We start from the raw sequence: 26091 nt of genomic DNA on the forward strand, positions 1-26091 counted from the left end.
AATTATGAAAAGCTTCTTCTACTTATGTACTTACATATTTTCTTGTACAAAAAACTCATACATGAGTGCTTCTCCACTGAAAGCTTCTCCAAAAAAAAATAATGTGAAACCGAAAAAACCCAAAAATCACTAAAAATGGGTACCAAAATAATTTCCACTGATTTGCCAGAAAGCCTAAAAACATGAAGCAGAGTCTTTCTGTATGATTAGAAATCAATATCAATATAACGGAATCGATGAAGCAGAAATCGAAATCGATAATGTACAGATCGAAATTGACAGAAGATAGATCGAAAACGATGAAGTAGAAATGCAATCGATAACCTACCAATCGAAATCGAAAAATCATTAAAGCAAAAAGGCTTGCAATCAGTTCTTCCGCAATATTTACGACTATTCACTCTTGTAAAACTTGATATTTTGTAAAATACACATCAAATTATTTTTTCTCTAAAAGACAATTCCGCTTTGTGTGCCCCCTTATGCGCCACCACCACCACCACCAATGTTGTTATCCCTGATAAAATAAAAATTCAAAAAAACCAGAATGAAAAACAAAATAGTGCTGATTTAGTCAGCCGCACGGCAACCAGCCTTAACCAAAGCATTGACACATACGATTACCGTAAACCGAATAAGCATACAAATAAGCCAAAACCTAGTTAAAATATCCATGAACTGAAAGAAATAGAAATATAATCGAAACAAAAAGAAACAAGCAAAGCAATGACTACTTAAACACAAAAAAAGATTAATTGGGGTATTCATATGAGCGAAGTGTTCAAGGTATTTAGCAAAAAAAGTCGTTAAGTGATTACCACAAGTGTGTCAAAAACAAACAACACTAACCCATAAGTTAACTTAAACCAACACACAAAGACCCGTACGGAATCACCCTATGGTAATGGCGAGATACAAACAGACCTGCCAGTGAGCTAAGTGGTTCCGAAACAAAAAATATCTCTGTTCTCTTAAAGTAGCTTTCTAGAACCCGCCTTTTTTCGAGATCTTAAGAAGGTGCCATTCATAATAACTGGAACCTTATTTAGAGAATTTAGAACACGAGCACATTATGAGCTCACTTTTTTCTTTATGCAGCACTCACTCTTACATCGCCAGAACCATAACAGACTGTACGAGGCCTCTTCAGGCGTCTGCCAACGCAATTTATAGCTTTTCTAACCGAATTGGCAACCTGACTTGTTACAAATATAATGTATCATACAGATATTTAGCTTGCGCAGCTTTGGCTACCACACAAGACCTAGAAGGTTCAACGTGGTTACACCAAATCGTTCCTGAGATGGTCGGCCTAGCTTCCTACCTTCGGGTAGTCTTTATCACTTCAAAAAAAGAAAAGCGCGTCTCTTCTAGGGAAGTTTGTTAGGAAGTTGCTTTCTGATAAAATCATATCGGTACAGAATCTGTAGGTAGAAGTTCGTAATAGTTAATAATTACGGAATATATACGCTGTCCGCATTAAAGTGACTTACCACAACGGAGTTTCGAAAGGTAAAGGTTTTACTGTGTAACAGAAAACGTTTCCTTATACAACTACGAAAAAAGTAGTAGATTTTCAGGATTCGAACACTGTGCCACGCTCGTCTGACAGATGTCACAGAACTCCACTTCTCTGACCTAACAAAAAAGCAACTGTAGTTGATGCAATTAAAAAGATGCAACAATTAAAACCGGCACGTGCATACTTAAGTATATACTTAATAGAATTAAATTTTAAGCAATAACAGAAATTGGTCAACAAATATTACATTATTAAATAAATATGTAAGTATACAAATATTACAAAGTAAAAATTGAGGTGATTATATGTAAATTGGCATAGTGATTTTTTTGTTATTGTTGTTATAAAAAAAGGGTAAATAATAGTTGTGCTTTACAGAAATTTGAAAACAAATACAACAAATAAATAAATTGGTACGATACTTTTCAAAATATTTATGTACAACAAAAAAAAATGTTACAGAAAGTAAAATAGTGCGCTAAAAATGCATTTAGTTTGCCAAAACACAAATAAAAGTGTTTAAATAAATCGAATTTGCTAAAAAAAAATACCAAAAATTCAATGTTTTGCGCATGGAATTATTTTTTTAAATATCTCAATGTAAACGCCAAAAACACCTTAAATATAAAAATAAAAATCCAGTTTGTATGTTCAATTATGTAATTTTTATATGTACGTGTGCGTGTATATGTTGAAACACGTTTTAAATTTTGAAAATACTGCAAACTCCCTAAAATTAAAAAAATCATGCACACACATAAAAATCCCTTACAGACATACACACACACCCATAGCAAGCAACAACCGCAAACTTTTTATGTGTATTTTTACAAAAAGTATTTGCAATGTGAAGCATTAGCATAAATATATAATACATATACAATTAAAAAAAGGATAATAAAAAATAAATAAAAATAGTTTTTAAATATAATAAACACTAAATTGATATTTATTATTATGCAAAAAATACTGTTAAAATTGACTTAATTTTATGCATAAAAAGATATAAAAGCAGTGAAAAAATATATCATAGGAAACAAACAAAAATTTATATAATTTAAGTTATAAAAAAGCGTAGAATTATTAAAACAAAAAAATTTGCAAACAATTTATTTAAAATTTAAGGTATTTTAGATATTCTTATTTAATATCCAGCAAAAAAAAAATAAAAAATAATAAAATAAAGCTAAAATTTAAGTAGGCTTAAAAGAATGAAATGAAGAATTTATTAAATAAAAAATGATAATTTTCAAAAATAAAAAACAAAAAAACAAGAGTTAGTATTGCAGTAAAAAAAATGTTTATAAGGTGAAATTACAACTTACTTATGATTACATAAGTAAATTGATATATGTATGTAAAATATATGAAAATATTAATAATTGAAAGTGATGAATTTAAAAAATAATAAAGATAAAGCTGAAGCAGTAGGCGCTGAGTAAACAAAGCCATCTGCTGGGGGTTGCCAAATCGCACAGCGAAAGCTAAGAAGTTTCAAACAATGCTCTATAGAATAGTTTTGTTTACAAAAGTATAGTGCTGAATTAGATAAAACTGAATTAAGCACATTTTTTCTCGAAACAATTTAGTACTTTATTAAACTACGGTGATGTGCTTGTATTTTTACTCCAAATTTATTCAGCAGGCATAAGACGTGCTTAAATTTGTTTTGCCAACATCCTACTCAGCTACTTCAGCATGTGTGCTGACCTAGAAAATATTAGAAAATCGAGCTTCGGGTTACCAAATCGCCCACAAAAACTAAGACGTGTCAGTCAATGCTCTGTAAAATGATTACTGTAAAAATTATACACGCTGAATAAGATAAAAATGTATTCAGCACTCTTTTTTCAGAGTTTGTGTTGTGTCAAAAAAGGTATTCTGAAGTCATAAGATGTACACAAAAATATTTTTTCACTAAAGCACCACGAAAAATAGCACGGCTAAGTAGAAAAAATTTTCGTACTGAATTAAAAAACTGTTACAGCAAAGTATTGACTAATTCAGCTTCCTTAACTGCAGCATATTTTTTTCAATACACTCATATGGCAATCGCAAACTACTAAATTTATTCCGTATTTCGAGGAAGTTACGAAGCAATAAAGGTAAGAGCTTCTTGGCTCGACGCTGATCGCTCTAATGAAACACCGATTGAAGGCACCAAAGTTCTGTAGGAAATAATAGCTTATAAACCGCAATACAATTGCGAAGAAGAAGAACTGCAAATATATTTATGAGTATAGAATATACATACATACATACACAAAACCAACAAGCAACTGACTTTCGATATGGTTTCTCAAATAATGAAAAAAAAAGAAAAAATACCAAAAATCATTGTACATCGTGTATGTACAAGTGAATATATATACATAAATACATACACACATATATATTGCAAAACAATATCATAATAATTGAAATCAAGTATATTTATATACTTAAATAAGCATAATTACCTAGCTGTAAAAAAGGTAAAGCAAACAGAGTTACATTCATACAAGAAAACTGTTCATTATTTAATGCAAATAAAAATTTTAAAATATTGCCACTTTTTTTAAAAAACAAAAACGTATGAAAGAAATCTAAATGAACTACAAATATTTCAAATTAAATCGTATTTACAACAACAAACACAAACAGAAAAAAATTTAATACACAACAAAAATGTTTAAGACAATATTGTTTGTAAATATTATATTTAAAAATAAGAAATTAAAAAAGAGAAACAAGAACTTAGTGACACATTATATAAAAAAAGCGCTTAAAATAGGAAAGCCAGTACGCAAAGAATGAAAAATATTGAACATGCAGAAGATCTTAGCGGTTTTTGCAGAAAGTGGAGCATTTTTAGAAAGTAATGAGAATTTTTTTTATTGAATTTAGCGTAAAAATAAAAAAAAATTTAAGATAGTATTCTGTTAAGGTCCTTGTTTTACTGGCCAGTGTTGTGTACTAGTAATTGCAAGTCTAATTTTCACTTTAAGTTTAAGTTTCTTTAGCATGAATTTGCCCACGATTGTACAAAGATTTTATGGGGTTTCTAATGTTTGGCAACATACTTGTTTAAAAACCAAATTAAGGTATTACTTTAAGTTTCTTTTTTTTAGTATTTCTTTTTTGTTTGTAATTTATTGCATTTCTCCATGCATAGTGGGAATGAGGTAGCATTTTTTCGCCAAAAAAGTATTAACATGTGCCAAAAAAGTCAGCCAAGAATATCTCTAATTTGCTTACTCTTTTTTAAATTAATATTTTGTTGTAAACATGTTTATGGCAGGTCATTGTGCAATCTTTTTGATAAATTGTGCAATATTTGTTTCTGTTTTGTTTTTTTTTTCATAATAGAAAAGTGCTATTCTGAAGAATTTGCATAAATTGTGCGATATGTTACTTTTATACTGTGCAATAACTTTATTGTTGTGCAATATTTTTTCATATGCTTGATTTGTTTTCAGAAAAGTGCTTTACAAACTTACCGGGTTTTCTGCATGGTAAAATGTAAAGGTAGCATAGTGAAAGTGATTTTAGCGCAAAGGGTAATGATTTGATTGGCTTTAATTTATCACTGAAATTAGAAAAAATAATAGTATTTATAAATGCTATGTAGACACCATTGAAACCAAAAAAATCTTAAGTATATATAGCAAAAAAATTAAAGTAAAAGTGTACAAGTCTATACAACTTGAAAAAAAAAACAAATACACTTATACAAAATTTATTAATAAGGAATTTGAGTATAAAACAAAAGTTATTTAGTTAAAAAAAAGAGTATTAAAAAAGTAGTGAAGAAAGTATTATTGTAGTAGCAGAAAAAATGTCAACAATAAAATTGGAAAAAAACATATACATATAAATATTTCACTTTGGCAAAAACAACACAAAGGAATTTCACGAATTTCACTTAACATCAAATTAGGTAAATGAAATAATGAAGCAAATTTAAGGTAATAAAAAAAAACAAATAATGAAAAAATAAATAAGTCAAAAGTATATAGAAATATTTGCATTAGTATTTGAATTATATTTAAGTAATATTGTGTGTATAATTGACCAGTGTGCGATCGTGTTCAATGTACACATGCATGAATTTAAAAAAGTAAGGTTAGGTGTGATGTCAGTTTTGCGCCAGTATGGCAACACTGACTACGGCGCACGCGTTTTTATAATTTTATAGTATTTTTTCTTTTTGTTTAACACTTTGAAGATTTTTTAAACGAAAAATTCATTTAGAAAATAATAAATTCAGCAACACAATATTCCAATTTATTAATATTATTATTATAATTAAAAAACGTATTTATGCAACAAAGTTTTTAAAACCAACAATAGGTAAACAAACAAAAATATTCAAATTTAATTGAAAACTGTACCACTGTACGAATTGTAACTGCTGGAACGAGCTTAATTAATGAAATTTTTAGATTACAAAAAAAGTTACAACAACAACCAATCAAATAAACTATATATTGCAACAGTAGCAAAGTAACGCGCGTGAAAAAAAAGCAAGCGTATTGTATTAAGAAAAATTTTAAATAACCAACACACTGTAAATCAATAAAAAAGGAATTTTTTTTTGCACCTTTCAAAAAACCGTTTTATAGGCTGCATGAGACTACTTATGTGATTTTTTTCTGAAAAAAAAAAATTTAGTACAGTGGGGCAAAAGTAGAAAAATGCTGATGTAAAAAATTTAAAAATTTTATTAAGAAACATAATGAAAGATACAATATCTATATACACACAAAATTTTGGTATAAATGCATTGTGACAAAGAAAAATTATTTGTAAAACATATTTCAAACACAAACAAAATAAAAATTTGTGTAAGCGAAGCGTAGATATTTTGTGCCAAAGCAAATTTCAATTTTTTAATGTAGTAATTTTCATCGTATTATGTTCACAAAACATAAAAAACAACATTAACAAAAAATATCTAATATTTATGACACTGGGGTGGAACGAAATTTTTTTGAAATAATTTTTTTTTTAATTGCCTCAAGACGTTAAAATTAATGTTTCAATATAATTAATTATAAACTTTCAATGAAATGAAGAAACCAAAATGTTTATTTTTTTTTATTTTACTCAGCCCTAATACACAAAAACAAAAAGAACACAATGTTAATGTACTTGAACATGTTTTGAATTCTCAAAATCCATCATAAAAAGAAACGGTATACCAATGTCAGTGTGAATAGAAAAAACACTCAAATCGGCAGACGCTCATTTCACTATTTTTTTATTTGCAGAAAGTTTGTCGTCCATTACACAAGTTTAAGATTAATCAAATGAACATAAACTGAATTAATTTGAATTAAAATATACTTAATTAATCTTAACTAAAGTCAATTGAATTGTGCAAATAGAAATAGTTTAAAGAACACTGGGTTAAAATAAATTGGATTAAAACATATTGAAGTGAATTTATTTGATTTTGGAGACTGCGTAGTAGATCAGGTTATTTAAAATTTAGTAAACTATTTTTAATTATCGTCACAATACCAAAATTATATTCATTCAAATTAAATTAAATTAAAATAATATAATCACCCTTATCACGAAGTTCACGCGGAAAAGTGTTCGCCTTCACTTTTTTTGTTCGGGTGAAATTTTTCCGCCTATCGGCAATTTCGGGCGAACAAAAGTTTACTTCGAAACAGCTGATGCTCTATTGTGAACTAGCAGTGAACAAATAATTTACTTGCAGTTATGTAAATTTTGTAAACAAGCAAATATTTCCTTAAAATACAACAAAAATATAAATAAAAAATGTATAAAATAATGTTTAGTATTGCACTTAGGTTGGTATTGATTGAGACGAGGAGAATATAAATGTGAAAGCGATTCGGCGGCAATTAAGGGACAGTTCTAACCCTTTGGAGCAAAGTAAAAGCATGTAAAATATAAGTGAACAAATTTGGGTTTCCTCGTTGTTCATTTCGCCCGAACAAAGATTTGCCGATAAGGTGAAATCTTTTTCGAACACGAAAAATTCTTTCGCCACCCTCTGCAATTGGGTGAACAAAAACTGTGAATATTTTCGGGAGAAAAAAAAAACTCGCGATAAGGGTGAATAAATTTTACGAATAAGTTGAATTAAACTAAATTAAACTGAATTAATTATTTGATGTTAACTGATTTATTGGATTAGCTTCAATTGAATCTTTATTTAGTTTTTACACTTGAAGTAAATCAAATATTTTTAATTGAATTAAATTCTATTAAATAAATTAAATTAATCTAAAACTTATATATCTTAAATTGATCGTAATTTATATCAGAATCAGTAAGGATTTAAGTCAACTTTAATTTCATTTCAATTAAGCTAATCTTAGTTAATTGATTTTTATGGTTTGAAATCCATTAATGTTCTAAATTGTATTGAAATATGTTCGCAATAAGTTTAAATTAAAAGTAAGTCAAGCAAAATTAAATTACACTAAACAATAATAATTTTAAAAATTTAGTTTTGAGGAGACAAATTTGATTGTTTAAAATTTAGTTAAATAAAATATTTAAGTGAATAATGTATTTAAGTGAATGAAATCAATTTGGCTAAAATGTTGTTTAGGCAAAATGAATTAAATTTAACTTAACTAAACTATTTCATATTAATTTATACAATTAAAATTTTAATAAAATTGTTTAAAAGTGAATGCAATTGAAGTGTAGTGATTTGTATTGAGTTAGTTCAAATTTAATTAGTCCTAATTGTTTAAACTGATTTTTTTTATTGAAATTTAACCAAATTGCGATAACATAAATAAACATCGCATTGACTAAAATTAAGTTAAATTCAAAAAAATGATTTCGATTAAAATTAAATACAAGATTACTCAATCAAATTAATTGATCTGGATATTATAAAAAGATTTTTATTGATTAAAAAAATATTAATTGGAGCTATTTACATTTTTTAATTTTACAAATTCATTTAATTGAAATAAATTACTTAAATCAAATTTTATCAAATTATATCAATAAATATAGGCAATTAAATTTTAAATTAAATATTTAGCGCAATTTAAGTATTAAGTGAATTATTTCTGAGCATAAAGCAAAATCATAAGTTTCGGTAGCTTACAAAAACATAAAAAATGTATAATTTTTGCTAACACACGCTTACAGAAAAAAGTCGTTCACATACAGACCACACACACATACATCATTATATATGTTTAAAGAGCTACAAAGAAGTGAAATTAAAAGAAGAAAAAAGTAAATAAAGTCACCAAGAAACGCCTTTATTTATTTAATCATAAGAGTTTATTTTGTTCGCTTCATATCATATTAATATTTATATAATAATCAAATTTTTTATAAATAAGAATGCAATAAATTTTACATATATTTTACATATACATACAAGATATATACACAAAGTAAAATAAATATTTTAAATCATCAAATATATGCGTTTGCAAACATTCATATACATATACAATTACATATATCATATACATATATATATTAAAGTAACTTGGTACATACATACATACATATGTGCATTTTTTTATATGCTAATATATTATGTTTACATATACTTATATACAATAGCCTCAATGGTTAAAGAGGAAGTATTAAGCAGAAAACAATAATGATGGTATGAAATGAAATAATGAATAATAATAAAAAAGAATTCATAACATCAATACAAGTACATAAATACATTGACATATACATACATATATGGTAAAAAAACTGAGTATATATAAAAATACATACATACATATAGTAAAAAATAAAAATTTATTAATATGGACTATACTCTATATTATATTATTATATTTATTATTACGATTACATTACTTATGATTATTACCATTATGATTATTATTAAATTAAATTTAAAACAGAGCAAGTTAATTGTAGGAATTTTATGTGAAACGTTTAATTTGTTGTATTTAATAACAAGAAAAACAAAATTGTGGTTTTATTATAACAATAAAAAAAAGAAACAAAAAACCAATGTGTTTTATTTTTATGGTTAAATGGTTTTTGTCAAATCTTTTGGTAAGTATTTTAACGATTTACTCGTAGAAAATATCGAGTCATTGTTTCATGTTATTGATATTAGAGAAAAATTACAAAGTTTACAAACGACGATGGTTACTGGGACATGTTTCTGAATTTCATTTCCTCATCAACTAGCTTCTCGGGAACTGAGTATTGAACTTGAAATCTCCAACTGTATAATGAACAGCGGAAGTACTGTTTATAAAAGCTTTGCTATAAATCCAATGTTACCAAAGCTCTTAATAGCGCGCCTATAAGTATTCCATACAATTAGGATTAAACTATATGGCCCGTAATCATAGTCTCTGACTAAAATATTGTTTAGTTAAAATCTTGCCTAAATTAAAATTGGGATTTAAAATTTTGATCTGTCATAGACATATTAAACACAGTTTTCAGCTAAAATAAGCATGGACAGGGTATACGCATGAAAAAAGGCATTGATTGGCGCTATTAAGAAAATTTTTAGAGGTTTTAAAAGTTCACCCTGTTCATTACAACCGTGGTTACTTGACTCCACATATCAAAAATTGCAATTTTTTACTTGACAAAAACTCTTAAAATACCACAATAATTTTCAATTTAAAATTGAGTGCACAATCTGTTAATTGAACATGAACATATGTACTTATTTAAAGAAAATTTACTTAAATTCGTTCTTAAAAAATTATTCAAATCTCGCAACAATAACGAATAGGTAGTTAAAGCGGATTTGAGCTCCTTAAGCAAAGGAAGCAACAAGGCGATTCACTCATACACTCGTATTCATGTTGAATACTTTATATAGTTTGTAAGAATGTTGCAAAGAAAAGTTGTTTGCATTAAGACAGCTGTGACGGCCAGAATGATGCAAACCTTAAAGGGTAGGTGGGCCTAACCGTTAAAGCCGTTAATTTAACAGACCGAAACCGAATAGGGATATGTTTAGCCTAGATAATATATAAGTATGTAGGACATTCAATGATAATCAGGTAAAATAAAATTTAGAAATGTAGGTACCTTTTACATTAGAAAATCATTGAACTCAAGTCGATCATGACATAGACTAAGAGGGCGATAAAGGAGGGAAATAGTACAGCAGCGTCCGTATCAAGCAGTTCTTAAAATTGTTTGTTGCTACTTCTTGTATTCCGCGTTTTATTTCACGCTTTCTTTTAAGAGGAATTGGCAAATGTAAAGGGGAATAGAAGACACAAAAGGAAATGCCAGCAGAATTGATTTCAAGAATTCTGTACTTCAATAATTAGAAGTCGGAAATAAGAAATTGTTCTTTTATTAATAGATATTCACAAAAAAAAAGAATAATTACCCTCAAACTGCTGCGAAACTGGTGAAAATTGTATCAGCGCAAAACGCCCTTTTAGTTAATTCTTTTCTGTGTACAACAGTGTCACCAAAATTACATCAACTACATGAAAGTCTTAAACTTTTTTTTGGCAAAAATATCTTGATAGAGTAAAAGTATTACTTTGCCGCCTTCGGATTATTGCTTCCGAAATTAGAACGCGTAATTTGACACCTCTCCCGAAATTTTTGGGCATGTATTAAAAATCGACGCCTATGGTAAATAATTCCTTCCATTGAATATGTATTTCTAAATTTGATGCCAGAATCAGTATAGGATGCAACTTTTTCCTCAAAAGATACTAAAATATCATAACACACAAATATCTATGAATGCGGAATAGTCTTAATTAAAGATGTCGCATATGTGGAGCCAAGTAACCATCGCACATTTTAAAATTGTGTAACTTTCGTCACAAATATATTACTACGCATTCTAGGTATAATAAATTAGTTCCTGACATATGTATATTTGCTTATGGGGGAAGTGTTTTTTCACTTCCATTTAAGTTAATCGCGTTTAAATAGCAAATTGTTTAATTTCTCGCAAGTTTTGACAGCAGACCACCAACTTAAAACCAATTTTAAAAAATTAAAATCGCGCTCATGTCATTTTAAATTTAAAATACTTTTTTTTAGACATAAAATAGTGTTTAAGTGGACCATAACATACTTGAAATTATAGTTAATTTAGAACCATGTTTAAACCAATAAAACTCTATTTTATTTCGACTACGACTACGGGCCTACGTTTTTAATTAGTATGTACCTAATAGTGTATAAAGGAATAGCAAGAAATAGGCAACACTTATAGACCATTGCAAAACGAGCAGCGGGAATTCATATGGGTGAGTGTATAAAGTCATCTGCCTTTAAACTAGTATAAAGTATGAATGTTGGAGATTTTGAGCTCAATACTATGCTCCCAAGAAGCTAGCTGATGAAAAAGTGAAATTCAATTGTATAAAGCAATATGAGCATGCATCGCTAATTAAATACAGTTATTATTTTATTATCGGTTTGTTGTTGATAGCGAACGATTTCGTATCACCTTGCTCGAGATCTTTTGTCAACTTGTCATCGTCATCTAATTGGTTTCTTATCGGTTTTTTATCGAAGGGTTACACTGATAGCATAACAAACCGATTAAGCGCCAAATACACGACACGAACATTTCCGCGAACATTCCCGTTATGTCATGTTTCTGCGACCTTTTCTGTCGTGTATGGTGGTGTTTGCCAGTTCGCGCAAATGTTCGCCAAAAATCAAAATATTTTAATTTTTGGCGAACATTTGCGCGAACTGTTCGTGCGTGTATGGCGAAATAGCTCATAATCGTAGTAATTTCTGAACGGAACAGGCGTGCGCGGAAAAGTAAAATGGACAATAAAAAATTTCTGAGTGAATTTATTGAAATGTATAAATCTTTGCCATCATTGTGGCAAGTAAAAAGCAAAGATTATTGTAATAGAATTAAAAAGAATAATGATTATGCGACTTTTTTAATGCGACAATTGTTGTCCGTATTCATCGCTGTCTGAAAGAGAACTAATGTTCGGCCAAAAGTTCGTATGGTGTATGGCCAAAGGTGCGAACAAGATTGCGGAATGTTCGCGGAAATGTTCGTGTCGTGTATTTGGCGCTTTATTAGTCGTCATAAACATGTCGATAAAATTCCGTTAACAAATTTTTAACACTCCTATAAGAAATCGACAACTTTTCAATAACAAATCTATACATACAAATCCAAAACTTTTCGATAACAAAAGGATAACTCATCGACTAAAAATGGTTTTTATTCAATTTATTTTATTTTACTATATTTTATTTTATGTTTATTATATTTTACTTTATTGTTTTTTATTTTTGTAAAATTTTTTTTTCAATTATTTTATTTTTTTCTTTGTTTGCGCTTTATTATTTCATATAAATCTAACCAAATAATGTACAAAGATGATACAACTAATAAAGCCATAAAAATAAACAAATTTCAACTTTAAACTGAATACCTAACTACTTGCTTTGTTCTTGTAAACACTTTGTGTATCAGCAATAATAATCATCCATTTGCTTGTGTTTGCCATTATATCTTTGGCCCTTTATTTCCAACAAAACAGCAGTGCACTCGCATGCATAAAATTGTGTATATGCTCAGAGACTTTAATTTGTGTTTGTTTAATGGTGTGTTCAGTTTATACTTATATTTAACAACTCATGAGCTTAACACCAGCTTATAATAATTGAATTTCAATTATTATGTTTTCTAAGAGAAACTGAAAAGAAAGAAACATTTACTGGCATATTGCGATGGACCCATTTCGAAAACCGCCAACGTAATCACCATCAGGCAAGTTTTGTAATGTTATCAAAGGTTTCACCGGGATTCGAACCGTGAATCACATGGTGAAACTGCAGTAGCCTTTAACCACTAGGCCGTCCTGCTCGTTTTCGTTTTCATGCTTAATTCAGTTTTTCTTATTTCTACACTAACAACACAATTGAGACATTTTGTCTCTATATTGATTTGTGTGCCATATATATTTGTTTTTGTAAAGTTCTTCTTCGTTGCGAATGAGAAGCTTTGTAAACTCGGGCTCAGTTGTACATATTTATGTATGTTTGTTTAATGGTGTGTTCAGTTTATACTTATATATAAGAATTCATGAGCTTAACACCGGCTTATAATAATTGAATTTCAATTATTATGTTTTCTAAGAGAAACTGAAAAGAAAGAAACATTTATTGGCATATTGCGATGGACCCATTTCGAAAACCGCCAACGTGATCATCATCAGGTAATTTTTGTAATGTTATCAAAGGTTTCACCGGGATTCGCACCGTGAATCACATGGTGAAACTGCAGTAGCCTTTAACCATAAGGCGATCCTGCTGGTTTTTGTTTTCATGCTTAATTCAGTTTTTTTATTTCTACACTAACAACACAATTGAGACATTTTGTCTCTATATTGATTTGTGTGCCATGTAGATTTGTTTTTGTAAAGTTCTTCTTCGTTGCGAATGAGAATCTTTGTCTGGCCTAGTGGTTAAAGGCTACTGCAGTTTCACCATGTGATTCACGGGTCGAATCACGGTGAAATCTTTGATAACATTACAAAAATTGCCTGATGATGATTACGTTGGCGGTTTTCGAAATGGGTCCATCGCAATATGCCAGTAAATGTTTCTTTCTTTTCAGTTTCTCTTAGAAAACATAATAATTGAAATTCAATGACTTTAATTTATATTTAATAACATTCTGGATTCCTCCATACCGTGAGAAAAGATGTTTACACATCAAAAAGCTACAAAACCACACAGCGATGGTTTCCAGGATAAGGAGATACTACACAGTTCATAAATACCACTTTTTTCTTCATTTAGCTTTTCGAGAGACGGGATGCGAAACTGAGTAGTCGTAGGCCAGACACACTGCAGAGTGTGGACCCCCATAAAAAAACAGCCAGTAGATTCTTCTAGAATCTTAGGTATCTGTGTGCCAAATATTAAACAAATTGATTTTGCTCTGCGGCGAATTTCTGAATAGCATATTTCTTATTCTTATGATTCTTAATTTTTTAGCAACGCTGGCTGGTTGTAGAAGAGTTCTACCATTATATAACAAGGTTCAAGAGCATGAAGAATAAGGGAAGCCGGTTCTAAAAAAAACACGCTGGGATCGCCAGCAATCGCAGAAGTAGTTTAAAGATGTCGAAACTAGTGTCCAAGGAATTAAAAAACAAGCCGAAGAAACGGGCTCAGGGTACCAAGAGTCAAATAAAACTATCAGACAGGAGCGGTTGAAATCAAAACCCCATAGAACAGTACTCGCTGCGCTAGACCTATCAAAAGCTTTTAATACGCTCAACCATGGCACGCTACTGCAAGACCTGGAAGGGACTACCCTTCCCCCATGTCTTAAAAGGTGGACCGCAAATTATATGGGTGGTCGGCAGGAATCGGTACAATTTAGAAACGAAACGTCAAAACCAAGAAGAATTAAACAAGGGGTGTCACAGGGTGGTGTCCTATCCCCACTTTTGTTTAATTTCTACATATCTAAGCTACCTTCGCCACCAGAAGGAGTTCCTATCGTTTCCTACGTCGATGACTGCACAATAATGGCCACAGGCCCAGGCCCACAGATCGATGAGCTTTGCAACAGAATAAACGGCTACCTCCCAGATCTCTCCAGGTTTTTCGCCTCACCAAACCTGGCAGTATCACCGACTAAATCCTCCGCGACCTTATTTACAACATGGACGTCCAAAATGTCGACCATTTTGAACATCCACGTCTATGGCACTACGCTACCGACTGTCCTACACCCCAAAATCTTGGGTGAGACGTTTGATCAGGATCTACATTTTGTTGAGCTTGCAGCCACAATTGTACCGAAAATCCAGAGCCGTAATAAAATCCTCAAATCCCTTGCTGGCAGTACTTGGGGAAAAGAAAAGCAACGCTCATAACCACATACAAAGCAATTGGCCAGCCGATTGCATGCTACTCGTCCCCTATATGGTCACCAAGCCTAAAAACTACTCACTGGAAGAAGCCACAGGCCTGCCAAAATACTGCTCTCAGAACCGCCACGGGCTGTCTCCCTATGCCCCCAGAACACCATCTACATAATGAGGCGAGAATACTCCCCATCAGGGAGAGAAATGAGATGCTAACCAAACAGTTCCTGTTGAATACCCAGAAACCTGGGCATTCCAACAGACATCTGATTGGTGAGCCAACACCGCCTAGGCGCTTAAGGAGTCATCTCTGTAAGCATTATGAGGAAATACGGCACCCGAGAACTCAGCCGTATGAAGCAAAAAAACACAAGCAGGTCCTCAGTGAACTCCACAAACAGGCGTCGGACCTTTACGCCAGGAATTGCCAGGTGAATCCAGTACTCAAAGAACAGTACCCAAAACTTGCGGAAGAGGAACGCATACTCCCCAGGGAAACGCGAGTCACTCTAGCTCAACTTCGTTCTGGATACTGTACCAGGCTAAACTCTTACCTATCCAGAATCAACTTCGACATACAAAATGAATGCCCCGCTTGCAATGTGTCCCCACATGACACCAACCAGCTCTTTAATTGTAATGTGGAACTAACGCCTCTAACACCCCTTTCATTATGGTCCACCCCTGTTGAAACAGCAAGTTTCCTTGGATTCCCGTTAGAGGATATTGATGACAATTTGTGATCGGTCGCACCTATTGGGTGGGGCAAAGCACTGCTACAACAACAACAACAACAACAGGAGCCGAGAGTGGGTCAAGAATACATTGAAAGAATATCAATGAAAAATAAGTACATCGAAAGAAAATAAAATTATTCCTAAACTACCCACCCATATATGTAAGTATGTATGTATATAGGTATGCAAGGAGCCGCACCCAACAGATTGGATTCCTCCTTGAGAAAGACCTCAGAGCGTCGCAACGCCAAGTAGTGAAACAGGAAAATTTTGTCTAGCCTTCTCATTTCCCGGCCGTAAAGCTCAATCAAAACAATCAGTTAAGATAAATTCGGCCCTAAAAGAGAGCGATTCAATTCTTTAGCATTGCATTTAATATCGCCAAAATCATCGACAATGCCATACAAGCCCCTAATCGCAAACATGTTTGTATTGTGATCGCGCTCTTGCTATAAATTCGTTATAAAAAATTCGCGTTGGCTTGTCAAGTCAACCTAAATAAAACCGTTTAAAAACACAGATCTCACGAGTGGACTCGCCGTGCGAACAACGCGTCGTAAAAAAAAGCGCCAACATAGCTATCAGAGTAAATTTGTTGATAAGAAAATTCAAGCAGACGTGCTAATAATTAATCAAATTTTAGCAAATATTTTAGTGCGAAAAGTAGTATCAAACAGAACGTAGCGGGTTGAGCTTGTAAACAAAAAGTGTGGCCTTGAAAACACGGGTCGTGGTCGTGACTCTTACTATAAAACAAAACCAAAAATATCAATGGATACAACCCCTCCTATTTCTGAACTGGACTACTTGCCTCAATCACAGCGGAGGTTATCACATGTCAAAATTGCGCCCGAAATCGCAAAGGATGGAGACGAGGACGCCAGCTTAGATGAAATACTAGTACGAATTGGCCAATTTGGTCCATTTCAACTGATAGTTTTTATATTGGTTGGCATTGCAATGTTATTCAATGCGATATTTTCAATTACATATATATTTACATCGAGTGCTGTAGCACATAGGTACGCATGAATGTTGTTGACTTTGAAACCAGGGCCCTCGACTTTACGGAGTGTTTTAGATTATGTGTTAGGTGGTTCGGATTGACAAGAACGTTTTTTTATTGAAGTTTTATTGTTTTTGTTGTTTTAACCGTGAAAAGCTTTGGGGAATGTTACATATTTGGGCAGTCCTTTGCCGGAGTGAATCCGGAACATTATGGTACCACCGACACGTTCCGAAATCACAGATTCTCTCACTCTAGCTCAACTTCGTTCTGGATACTGTACCAGGCTAAACTCTTACCTATCCAGAATCAACTTCGACATACAAAATGAATGCCCCGCTTGCAATGTGTCCCCACATGACACCAACCAGCTCTTTAATTGTAATGTGGAACTAACGCCTCTAACACCCCTTTCATTATGGTCCACCCCTGTTGAAACAGCAAGTTTCCTTGGATTCCCGTTAGAGGATATTGATGACAATTTGTGATCGGTCGCACCTATTGGGTGGGGCAAAGCACTGCTACAACAACAACAACAACAACAGGAGCCGAGAGTGGGTCAAGAATACATTGAAAGAATATCAATGAAAAATAAGTACATCGAAAGAAAATAAAATTATTCCTAAACTACCCACCCATATATGTAAGTATGTATGTATATAGGTATGCAAGGAGCCGCACCCAACAGATTGGATTCCTCCTTGAGAAAGACCTCAGAGCGTCGCAACGCCAAGTAGTGAAACAGGAAAATTTTGTCTAGCCTTCTCATTTCCCGGCCGTAAAGCTCAATCAAAACAATCAGTTAAGATAAATTCGGCCCTAAAAGAGAGCGATTCAATTCTTTAGCATTGCATTTAATATCGCCAAAATCATCGACAATGCCATACAAGCCCCTAATCGCAAACATGTTTGTATTGTGATCGCGCTCTTGCTATAAATTCGTTATAAAAAATTCGCGTTGGCCTGTCAAGTCAACCTAAATAAAACCGTTTAAAAACACAGATCTCACGAGTGGACTCGCCGTGCGAACAACGCGTCGTAAAAAAAAGCGCCAACATAGCTATCAGAGTAAATTTGTTGATAAGAAAATTCAAGCAGACGTGCTAATAATTAATCAAATTTTAGCAAATATTTTAGTGCGAAAAGTAGTATCAAACAGAACGTAGCGGGTTGAGCTTGTAAACAAAAAGTGTGGCCTTGAAAACACGGGTCGTGGTCGTGACTCTTACTATAAAACAAAACCAAAAATATCAATGGATACAACCCCTCCTATTTCTGAACTGGACTACTTGCCTCAATCACAGCGGAGGTTATCACATGTCAAAATTGCGCCCGAAATCGCAAAGGATGGAGACGAGGACGCCAGCTTAGATGAAATACTAGTACGAATTGGCCAATTTGGTCCATTTCAACTGATAGTTTTTATATTGGTTGGCATTGCAATGTTATTCAATGCGATATTTTCAATTACATATATATTTACATCGAGTGCTGTAGCACATAGGTACGCATGAATGTTGTTGACTTTGAAACCAGGGCCCTCGACTTTACGGAGTGTTTTAGATTATGTGTTAGGTGGTTCGGATTGACAAGAACGTTTTTTTATTGAAGTTTTATTGTTTTTGTTGTTTTAACCGTGAAAAGCTTTGGGGAATGTTACATATTTGGGCAGTCCTTTGCCGGAGTGAATCCGGAACATTATGGTACCACCGACACGTTCCGAAATCACAGATTCTATGTGATGTATAACCATACTTTCCCCTCCTGGTGAAGAATTAACAAAACTTTGGGAAACTTACCCGTGTAGTGAAGATCGAGTTTAAGTTATTACGGCATAGTTGATGTAGTGCGTGTCTATTTGCAAAACTCTTAAGGCGGGAACCCATAGGGCTAATGTAATTAAATCAAAACAGCCCTTCGGGATCGTCCTGGTGACTGTTATTGATTTCCAAATGCAGAAGAATTGTTTTACTCGAAAGTGGACTTGCAGCGCACCAGGGTCTCATGAGCCATAGAATGAGAGAGGCGTTACATAGGCCTCTAATCCCATCAAAGTAAAGATGTGTGACCCACATTATCAATTGGTACCAAGGTAAGCGAGTATTTGACGCTGGTCAAACGTTCCTTTGACCCGTGTGCATTAGTGCATCGTGAGATTAGGATGACGATGGCAATCAATCATTTCATTGTCACCCCAAGTCAGTAGAGGTCTCCCCGTTCCTCCGCTACAAAACACCGGTTAAGATAGGAATGTTTTCTGAACCGAAAAGCCTGCATCCATTTCGATAACATGCGCTCTCCAGCGAAGACTTTATGCTTTTTTACCGTAAAATTTTTATATAATTTATAATATTGTTTATGATGTTTTCTGGGCACCGTCTATTATGAATGACTCATAGAGATTGATTTTTGTTTGCTGAGAGAGGGCTTCAATTTTCAACTGCCATCTCAGTGTAAGTAACGAATTTCTAGGGTGTCATTGTGCCTGCCGTTAATGCTGGTTTCCAAATAGACGAAGTTCTTCGCAATATCGGATTTATATCTGTAGATGCACCGATTCTGGTGCTGCGATTGACAAATTTCGAGCCGTGATAAAGGCAATCATATTCAACTCTTTGTAAGATGTTAGAAAGGATTTTCCGAATGTATAACCAAAGACTTGTTCTTTGCCCACTCTGCCCTTGCCAGCGACCAAAGGCAGGCAAGACTGTCGATGAAACACTCCGATGAAACCTACTCTAGAAAATATGAATAAAGAGCACATGCTCTGCTTGCAGCGCACTTTACGGATGCATTCCAGGATACTACGGTAGAAGCTACTCGAGAGGTAAGGCCAACACTCTGAGAGCCTCTGTAGGCTCGGTCATTTGCTCCAATCTTGTTTCATCGAATACGATTCGCCTTTTCCCGTCCAGTGTTCTTATACTGGTAAAGAGAACAATGGCCGGTTTGTTAGGGTTGATGCTTAGCCCTACATCTGAGCACGATTATTACCATTATTTTGTTAACCTTAAGACCTTTGCATTATGTCAAAAGGGAGTTATCTAATCTTCCTCATACCTCTGATAGCGGACTCCATTCCCTGAGATCCTCTGTAGGCTCCACAGCAGGAGAGACATCACCTCGTCGTCCTAATCTGCACTATGTCATCGTCAATTGAGGTTTCGGCAGTCTTTGTGGCAATCCTTGTACGTAGTAGAGCGTTTATCCCCATTCGGATTAGCTGTTGAATCTCTCTTTTCTCAAGCGCCTGATTCACACTATCATGGACCGTGTAGGCTATCCCTCGTAATCTTAGTAAGGTGTGGGATCAATCCACTCCCTGCTGATGTCGTTAACTCCCGGAGATTTGTAGCGCTCGAATTACCTTACTGTCCACCTAACAGCACATGCGTTAAAAGGGTCTTTGGCAAGGTTCTAGTCTGTGGGTGTTGGCTTTGCCTCTCGAGTAGCTTCTACCATAGTATCCGGAAATGCGTTCGTAAAGTACTTGGGATTCATATCATATTCATATCACAGGCTGCAAGAGAAATATTGGTGTGCAGGCGCATTGCAGGAAAATCCTGGGGATGCAGCCCTACTACCCTAAGATGGATGTACACGATTATAATGGGAACCATCGTAGGGTAAGGAGCAGTTCCGTGGGCATCATCAACTCTGGTGACCGTACAGAAATCACTCTCAATTCTGGCATACCTACGCGGGAATATTCTAGGATCTCTAGCTTTTGGACATTCTTACGAAAATTTTACTTAAATTACATTGTTTTTATGCCAACAGATGCAATATTACAGAATGTGATACAGCTTCTAGCGCTTACACGGAGCCCTGGACACAATTCAGTATTCCAACAAAAGGTGGAGATTTAGATCAATGTAATCGCTACGTAGGTAATAACACCTACTCTAATCAAACATACAGTTCGCCTCAAGACTTGCTGGGACTTTGCTATGCGCACAATTTCGATCGCACCAAAAGAGAAAGGTGTAACAATTTCATATTTCGTAATGAGGAAGTCACGATTTCGAATGAGGTTTGTTATAGCTTTGGGAATATCCCCCGCATGAGTGTTACTAATTAACTCTCACTGAATACACATAGTTCGGCATTTACTGCGAGGACGAGTGGAAGCTGAGTTTGGTGGGCACCATTGGCAATGTAGGGCAATTTATGGGTATACCCCTAGGCGGTATTGTATCTGATCGGTAAGTATCGATAAAATTATTGAAAGATTTAAGAGTCTAGTTCAACTTTCTCTTCTGCAGCTATGGCCGTCGCACAGCTCTCGCTATCTATGGTTTCTTTAGCGTTATCTTTGGTGTTTCACGCTCTTTTGCTCCCACCTACAATTGGTTTGTTGCATTCGAATTCTTGGATAACATCGTAACGAGCCCCATCTATCCTATAGGCTTTATTTTGGGTATTGAGTTTGTGGGTCCTAAATTTCGTGTCGGTGCCTGCAGCATGATTGCATTACTCTATGTGACAGGAGAAATCATATTGGGTTTGGTAGCAAAATATTTTCAAAACTGGCGTCTCATCTTACGTATCGTTTATATACCATGCGCCATATTGGTTACCTACATTTGGATACTTCCAGAAAGTGTACGTTGGCTGTTAAGTCAAAGTAAAGAGGAAGATGCTAAAAAAATATTAAAACGCGCAGCGCGTATGAACCGTCGTAAGCTTTCAGATGGTTCGTTGGATAAGTTAATTTTAGCGAATCGTGTGAAATTGGATTCGACTTCAGACGGTAAATTTCCTATAAAGGCGGCGTTTAGCAAACTCTTTTGGCGCATTGTAAATTGTTCACTTTGTTGGATTGTCAATGTGTTGGTGTACTATGGCATAAGTTTGAATGCGGTTCTATTGGATGGTAATAAATATAATAACTTTATTTTTGTAACGCTTACCGAGATACCGGGATTTCTGCTTCCATTCGTCATTATGAGTCGTTTGGGTAGGAGGTATTCGGTGTTTGGTACGATGGTTTTAAGTGGAATATCATGTTTGCTGACGGCTCTATTACCGAAGGGTAAGTCTTTATGGTATGTACGTAGCTATGTATGAAGGGGTAAGTAAGTTTGCTTTCTATCGATTAATTTCCCCAAAGAGCCTATTGGAGGACTAGTATAATCTTACGGTAACCTTTGCAAACTTACTATTTATTGTGCAAAATCCGGATGGATACTGATGCAATTGTCAACCGTCGTATCATCTTTAAAGCTCCTACAGCATCACCACATTTTTGACTTGCTTTCCGACAAGATGCTTTCAGATTGTGACCTGCATATCTTCGCATATGTGTACTCTCCTACTCTTCTTTATTGATAAAACTTTATTTCCCTACACTATGAGACTTATCCGAGCCATTCGAAAGCAAAAGATTCTTCCCACAAGGCTACTTCCTTTCTTGCATTCGGGTCTTGGCAGTGACGTCACTGTTGACGGATATAAATTCGAAACTGTGAACGATTTGGTATATTTGCGAAGCAGCATTAACAGCATAAACATTGTCAACAAATGCTACTTTGGACTGAGTAGACAATGGAAAAGTAAAGTCCTCTCCCGCCGAACAAAAATCGCGCTCATCATACATGTCCTGATGTATCGCTCGGAATCATGCACGGTGTCGAGAGAAGATGAGATGGCTCTTGGAGTGTTCGAGAGAAAAGTTCTCCGGAAAATTTAGGGTTCTGTCCGTTATGCCGACGGCGACTATCGGAGAGGTATAATGATGAGTTGTATGAGCTTTACGCAGATATGACGATATCGCATCGAATACATAACCCAAAGGATTCGTTGGCTAGGTCATGTTATGCGAATGGACGAAGGCGCTCCAGCCAAGAAAACGCAGCAGTTTGGAATCAGAGGAGGGGGGTGACCTCGATTAAGTTGGGAGAGGCAGGTGGAAGAAGACTTGACCTCCCTTGGTGCTCCCAATTGGCGTCAGTTATCGCGAAACAGGGATAGCTCGCGTGACTTGTTACGAAACGGCTAAAATCGCTTAGACGGTCAAGCGCCAATTAATCATGATGATGATGAAGCGAACCCAAAGGCTTTGCTGGCTAAGCATGTAAGGCGAATGGACGATGAAGCAGGTGGAGGAAGACTTGAGCTCCCATGATATACAAAGGATCATTCATTCGAGTTTCTTAAATTTAATACTGGGTTGCCATCGTTTCAAAAATATTGTTTTGTAGAAAATACTGCTTTTATCTTTATTCGTCTTGCAAAATTCGCAAAATAATTTCCCTTTCCCCTTATTTACAGATGCATTTGTTTGGCGTTTGGTATTTTTCTTACTGGGCAAATTAATGATAACGGCAGCATTTCAAACAATCTATTTCTACACTTCAGAAATTTTTCCCACAAATGTTCGTACTAGTCTGCTCGCCTTCTGTTCGATGGTGGGACGTGTTGGTTCAATGTTGGCGCCACAAACGCCATTGTTGGTATGTAGTTGTTGTTAAAATGTAGATATTGAAAATTATTTGAGTTTTCTTATTTAAAGGCCAAATATCACGAAAGTGCTCCAGCCATATTATTTGCTGCTTGTGCGATCACCAGTGGTATTTTGGCGCTCTTCTTCCCGGAAACCAAAAATACAGTGTTGCCAACAACTATGGATGATGCGCATAATATAGGCGCAAAACATAAACAAAAGGAGACAAAATTTTATTCTAGTAATAGCTTGGGTTCGTGATGTTGAGGGGAAATAAATAGTACAAAATTTACAAGAACCGATCAATAAGTACTTTGAAACTATAACTGACAAATTTTAGAATGACCGCAAATGTTTATTTTTAAGGAAAGCGCCTAGCTTCACATTCTACCTGTAAATGAGTTATCTTTAGTTAGCAACGGTATATAAAAACCTAGAAGACTTTAACAGGTGGTCCCCTATGTCCACTTCTGTTTAATTTCCACATATCAAAACTGTCTTCCCCACCAGAAGGAGATACTATCACTTCCTATGCCGACGATAATGGCAACCATACCTGGTCCTTCAGACAAATTAGTTTCTGAAATAAATACCCCAATATTTCTGGTTTCTTCACATCGCGCGACCTGCCACTATAACCTTTCAAATCCGCGGCCACTCTGTTTATGACGTGGAATTAACAGATGACGGAAATATTGGACCTTCGTCTTGACGGCATTACGGTACGGGCTGTTTTGCTGAATTGTCACAAAGTAGGACACACCAGCAAACAACTGCTTGATCTAGCTCCGCCTCCAAGAGGGATAAGGAAGCAACGCCGTAAGTACTATGGTGAGATGCGACACCTATCCGCTCAGCTTTTTGATATAGATAGGCCTCGGGAGGCTTTAAGCCTAACCCACACAGAATCGGTAAACCTCCACGCTGGGTCGGGCCCGTTGAACCTCGTTATCAATATACACAATCTAACCCTTACAGAAGAAGAAAGCAGACTATCAAGGGAGCCACGAGTCACTATGGTTCAACTTCGTTCTTGATACTGTAACAGTTTAAACTCTTAATTGTCCTGAATCAACCCCGACATTCTTAATATATGACCTGCAAGCGATGTGTCCCCACATGACACCAACCGTATTTTCAATTGTCATGTGGGACCAACTCATGTAACAGCAGTATCCTTATGCACCAACCCTGTTGAGACTACTAATTTCCTTGGACTCCGACGATGTAGCGATGACGATTGTCGTTAAAAACTTTGGTGAATCCCATTACTTATGGACTTACAGACTCTACGAACTATGAAAAATTAAACTAATTAATAAAATATTCTTTTCTGACACGGCTACTTATTGATGGTCACCAAACTTAATATCAAGTAGCAATAGTAATAAATTAAGAAACTCACAAAGTTATAAATATTTATGTATGTAAGTAAATTCATAATTAAATTAACTAAAGCCTTTGTATATTAAAGTGGTCCTTTAAAATCAAAATAACGTTTTTTTCCATTATCACATCTTCAAACGACACCAAAATTTACATTTATATCTTCCAAAAAAACTTACTGTTCTTTTAATATCCATAGTAAAGTCCGTACTTTCAACCCTGTGCGACACGCCTAAATAACCCCCAAATGAAATCAAAATGTATATGTTACTAGCAGACCCGGCAGACGTTGTTCTGCCCTAAATTTGGCCTATCTGCATACATTTTAATAAGCTTTTTCCGTCTAACTCTGCCCTACCCCTCTACACTTTTTCCTGATCTTTTTATTCACTCCTCCCTCCGTCTTGTTCGCTTCATCTCCATCTTCGTCTCATTCTATCCCTTTCTCCGTCTCCTTCTCTCTTTTCTCTTCTCTCAAGTTTTTCTCCTTCTTCTTCATCTCTTATTGCCAGTCCCAGAGGGTGGTATGTATTTTGTCCCAGCCCCACTCCGAGTCTCAGTCTCAGTCCCAGTCCGTCTCTGGTCTAGTTCCCGGAAAAAACGACCGTAAATACTAATGCAGACAAATTAATACACCAAATTTCAGGCAAATCGAATAGGACGTACATATGTATATAGGTATGTGGGTATTATTAATTCATGGCTTTATTTCGGCTTCGCATGCTTATTTATCAGTTTTGCAGGTTGATGCGACTAAACCGAATATCACAATGAACTTTAGAGCTCTCAGCAACAGCTTTCATTTGATATCCATAATACACACACATTCTAGGGGTATTTGATATCCATATTGTTTTGGCCTATATCTCGAGGCCCTAGTCACTCAGCGGCGTAAAACTTACTCTGTATTATAGCACACATCAACAGCTTCAATTTGATACCCATAATATAAAAAAACATTCTAGGTGTATCCGGGTCCACGTGTTGGGCTATATCTCGAGACCCTATCCTCCCAGTTGTATGAAAATTATCCTGTACTATAGCACTCTTCAACAGCGTTCATTTGATATCCATATTGTATAAACACATTCTAGGGGTACCCGGGTTCACGTTTTGGGCTATATCCCGAGACCCTAGCATCCCAGTTGTATGAAAAGTATCCTGTACTACAG

General features: G+C 34.5%; 1 protein-coding gene across 2 annotated transcripts; it reads left to right on the plus strand.

The window, feature by feature from the left end:
- Nucleotides 1-16591: 16591 nt before the first annotated feature.
- On the plus strand, nucleotides 16592-25098 carry LOC137233976 (solute carrier family 22 member 4-like). 2 transcript variants are annotated; one of them, XM_067757560.1, is made up of 7 exons: nucleotides 17954-18156; nucleotides 18214-18592; nucleotides 20869-21121; nucleotides 21190-21293; nucleotides 21354-22123; nucleotides 23362-23543; nucleotides 23603-25092. In XM_067757560.1, exons 2-7 carry the CDS (start codon nucleotides 18342-18344, stop codon nucleotides 23792-23794), a joined length of 1752 nt encoding a protein of 583 aa, XP_067613661.1. In that variant the 5' UTR covers nucleotides 17954-18156; nucleotides 18214-18341; the 3' UTR covers nucleotides 23795-25092. The 2 variants fall into 2 exon arrangements, with proteins under 2 accessions (XP_067613662.1, XP_067613661.1); XM_067757561.1 differs by lacking the exons at nucleotides 17954-18156; nucleotides 18214-18592 and adding an exon at nucleotides 16592-17104 and having other exon boundaries at nucleotides 23603-25098.
- The last annotated feature ends 993 nt before the right edge of the window (nucleotides 25099-26091 follow it).

Source organism: Eurosta solidaginis, chromosome 5, assembly GCF_040869045.1.
Source record: "Eurosta solidaginis isolate ZX-2024a chromosome 5, ASM4086904v1, whole genome shotgun sequence".
Taxonomy (NCBI): Eukaryota; Metazoa; Arthropoda; class Insecta; order Diptera; family Tephritidae; genus Eurosta; species Eurosta solidaginis.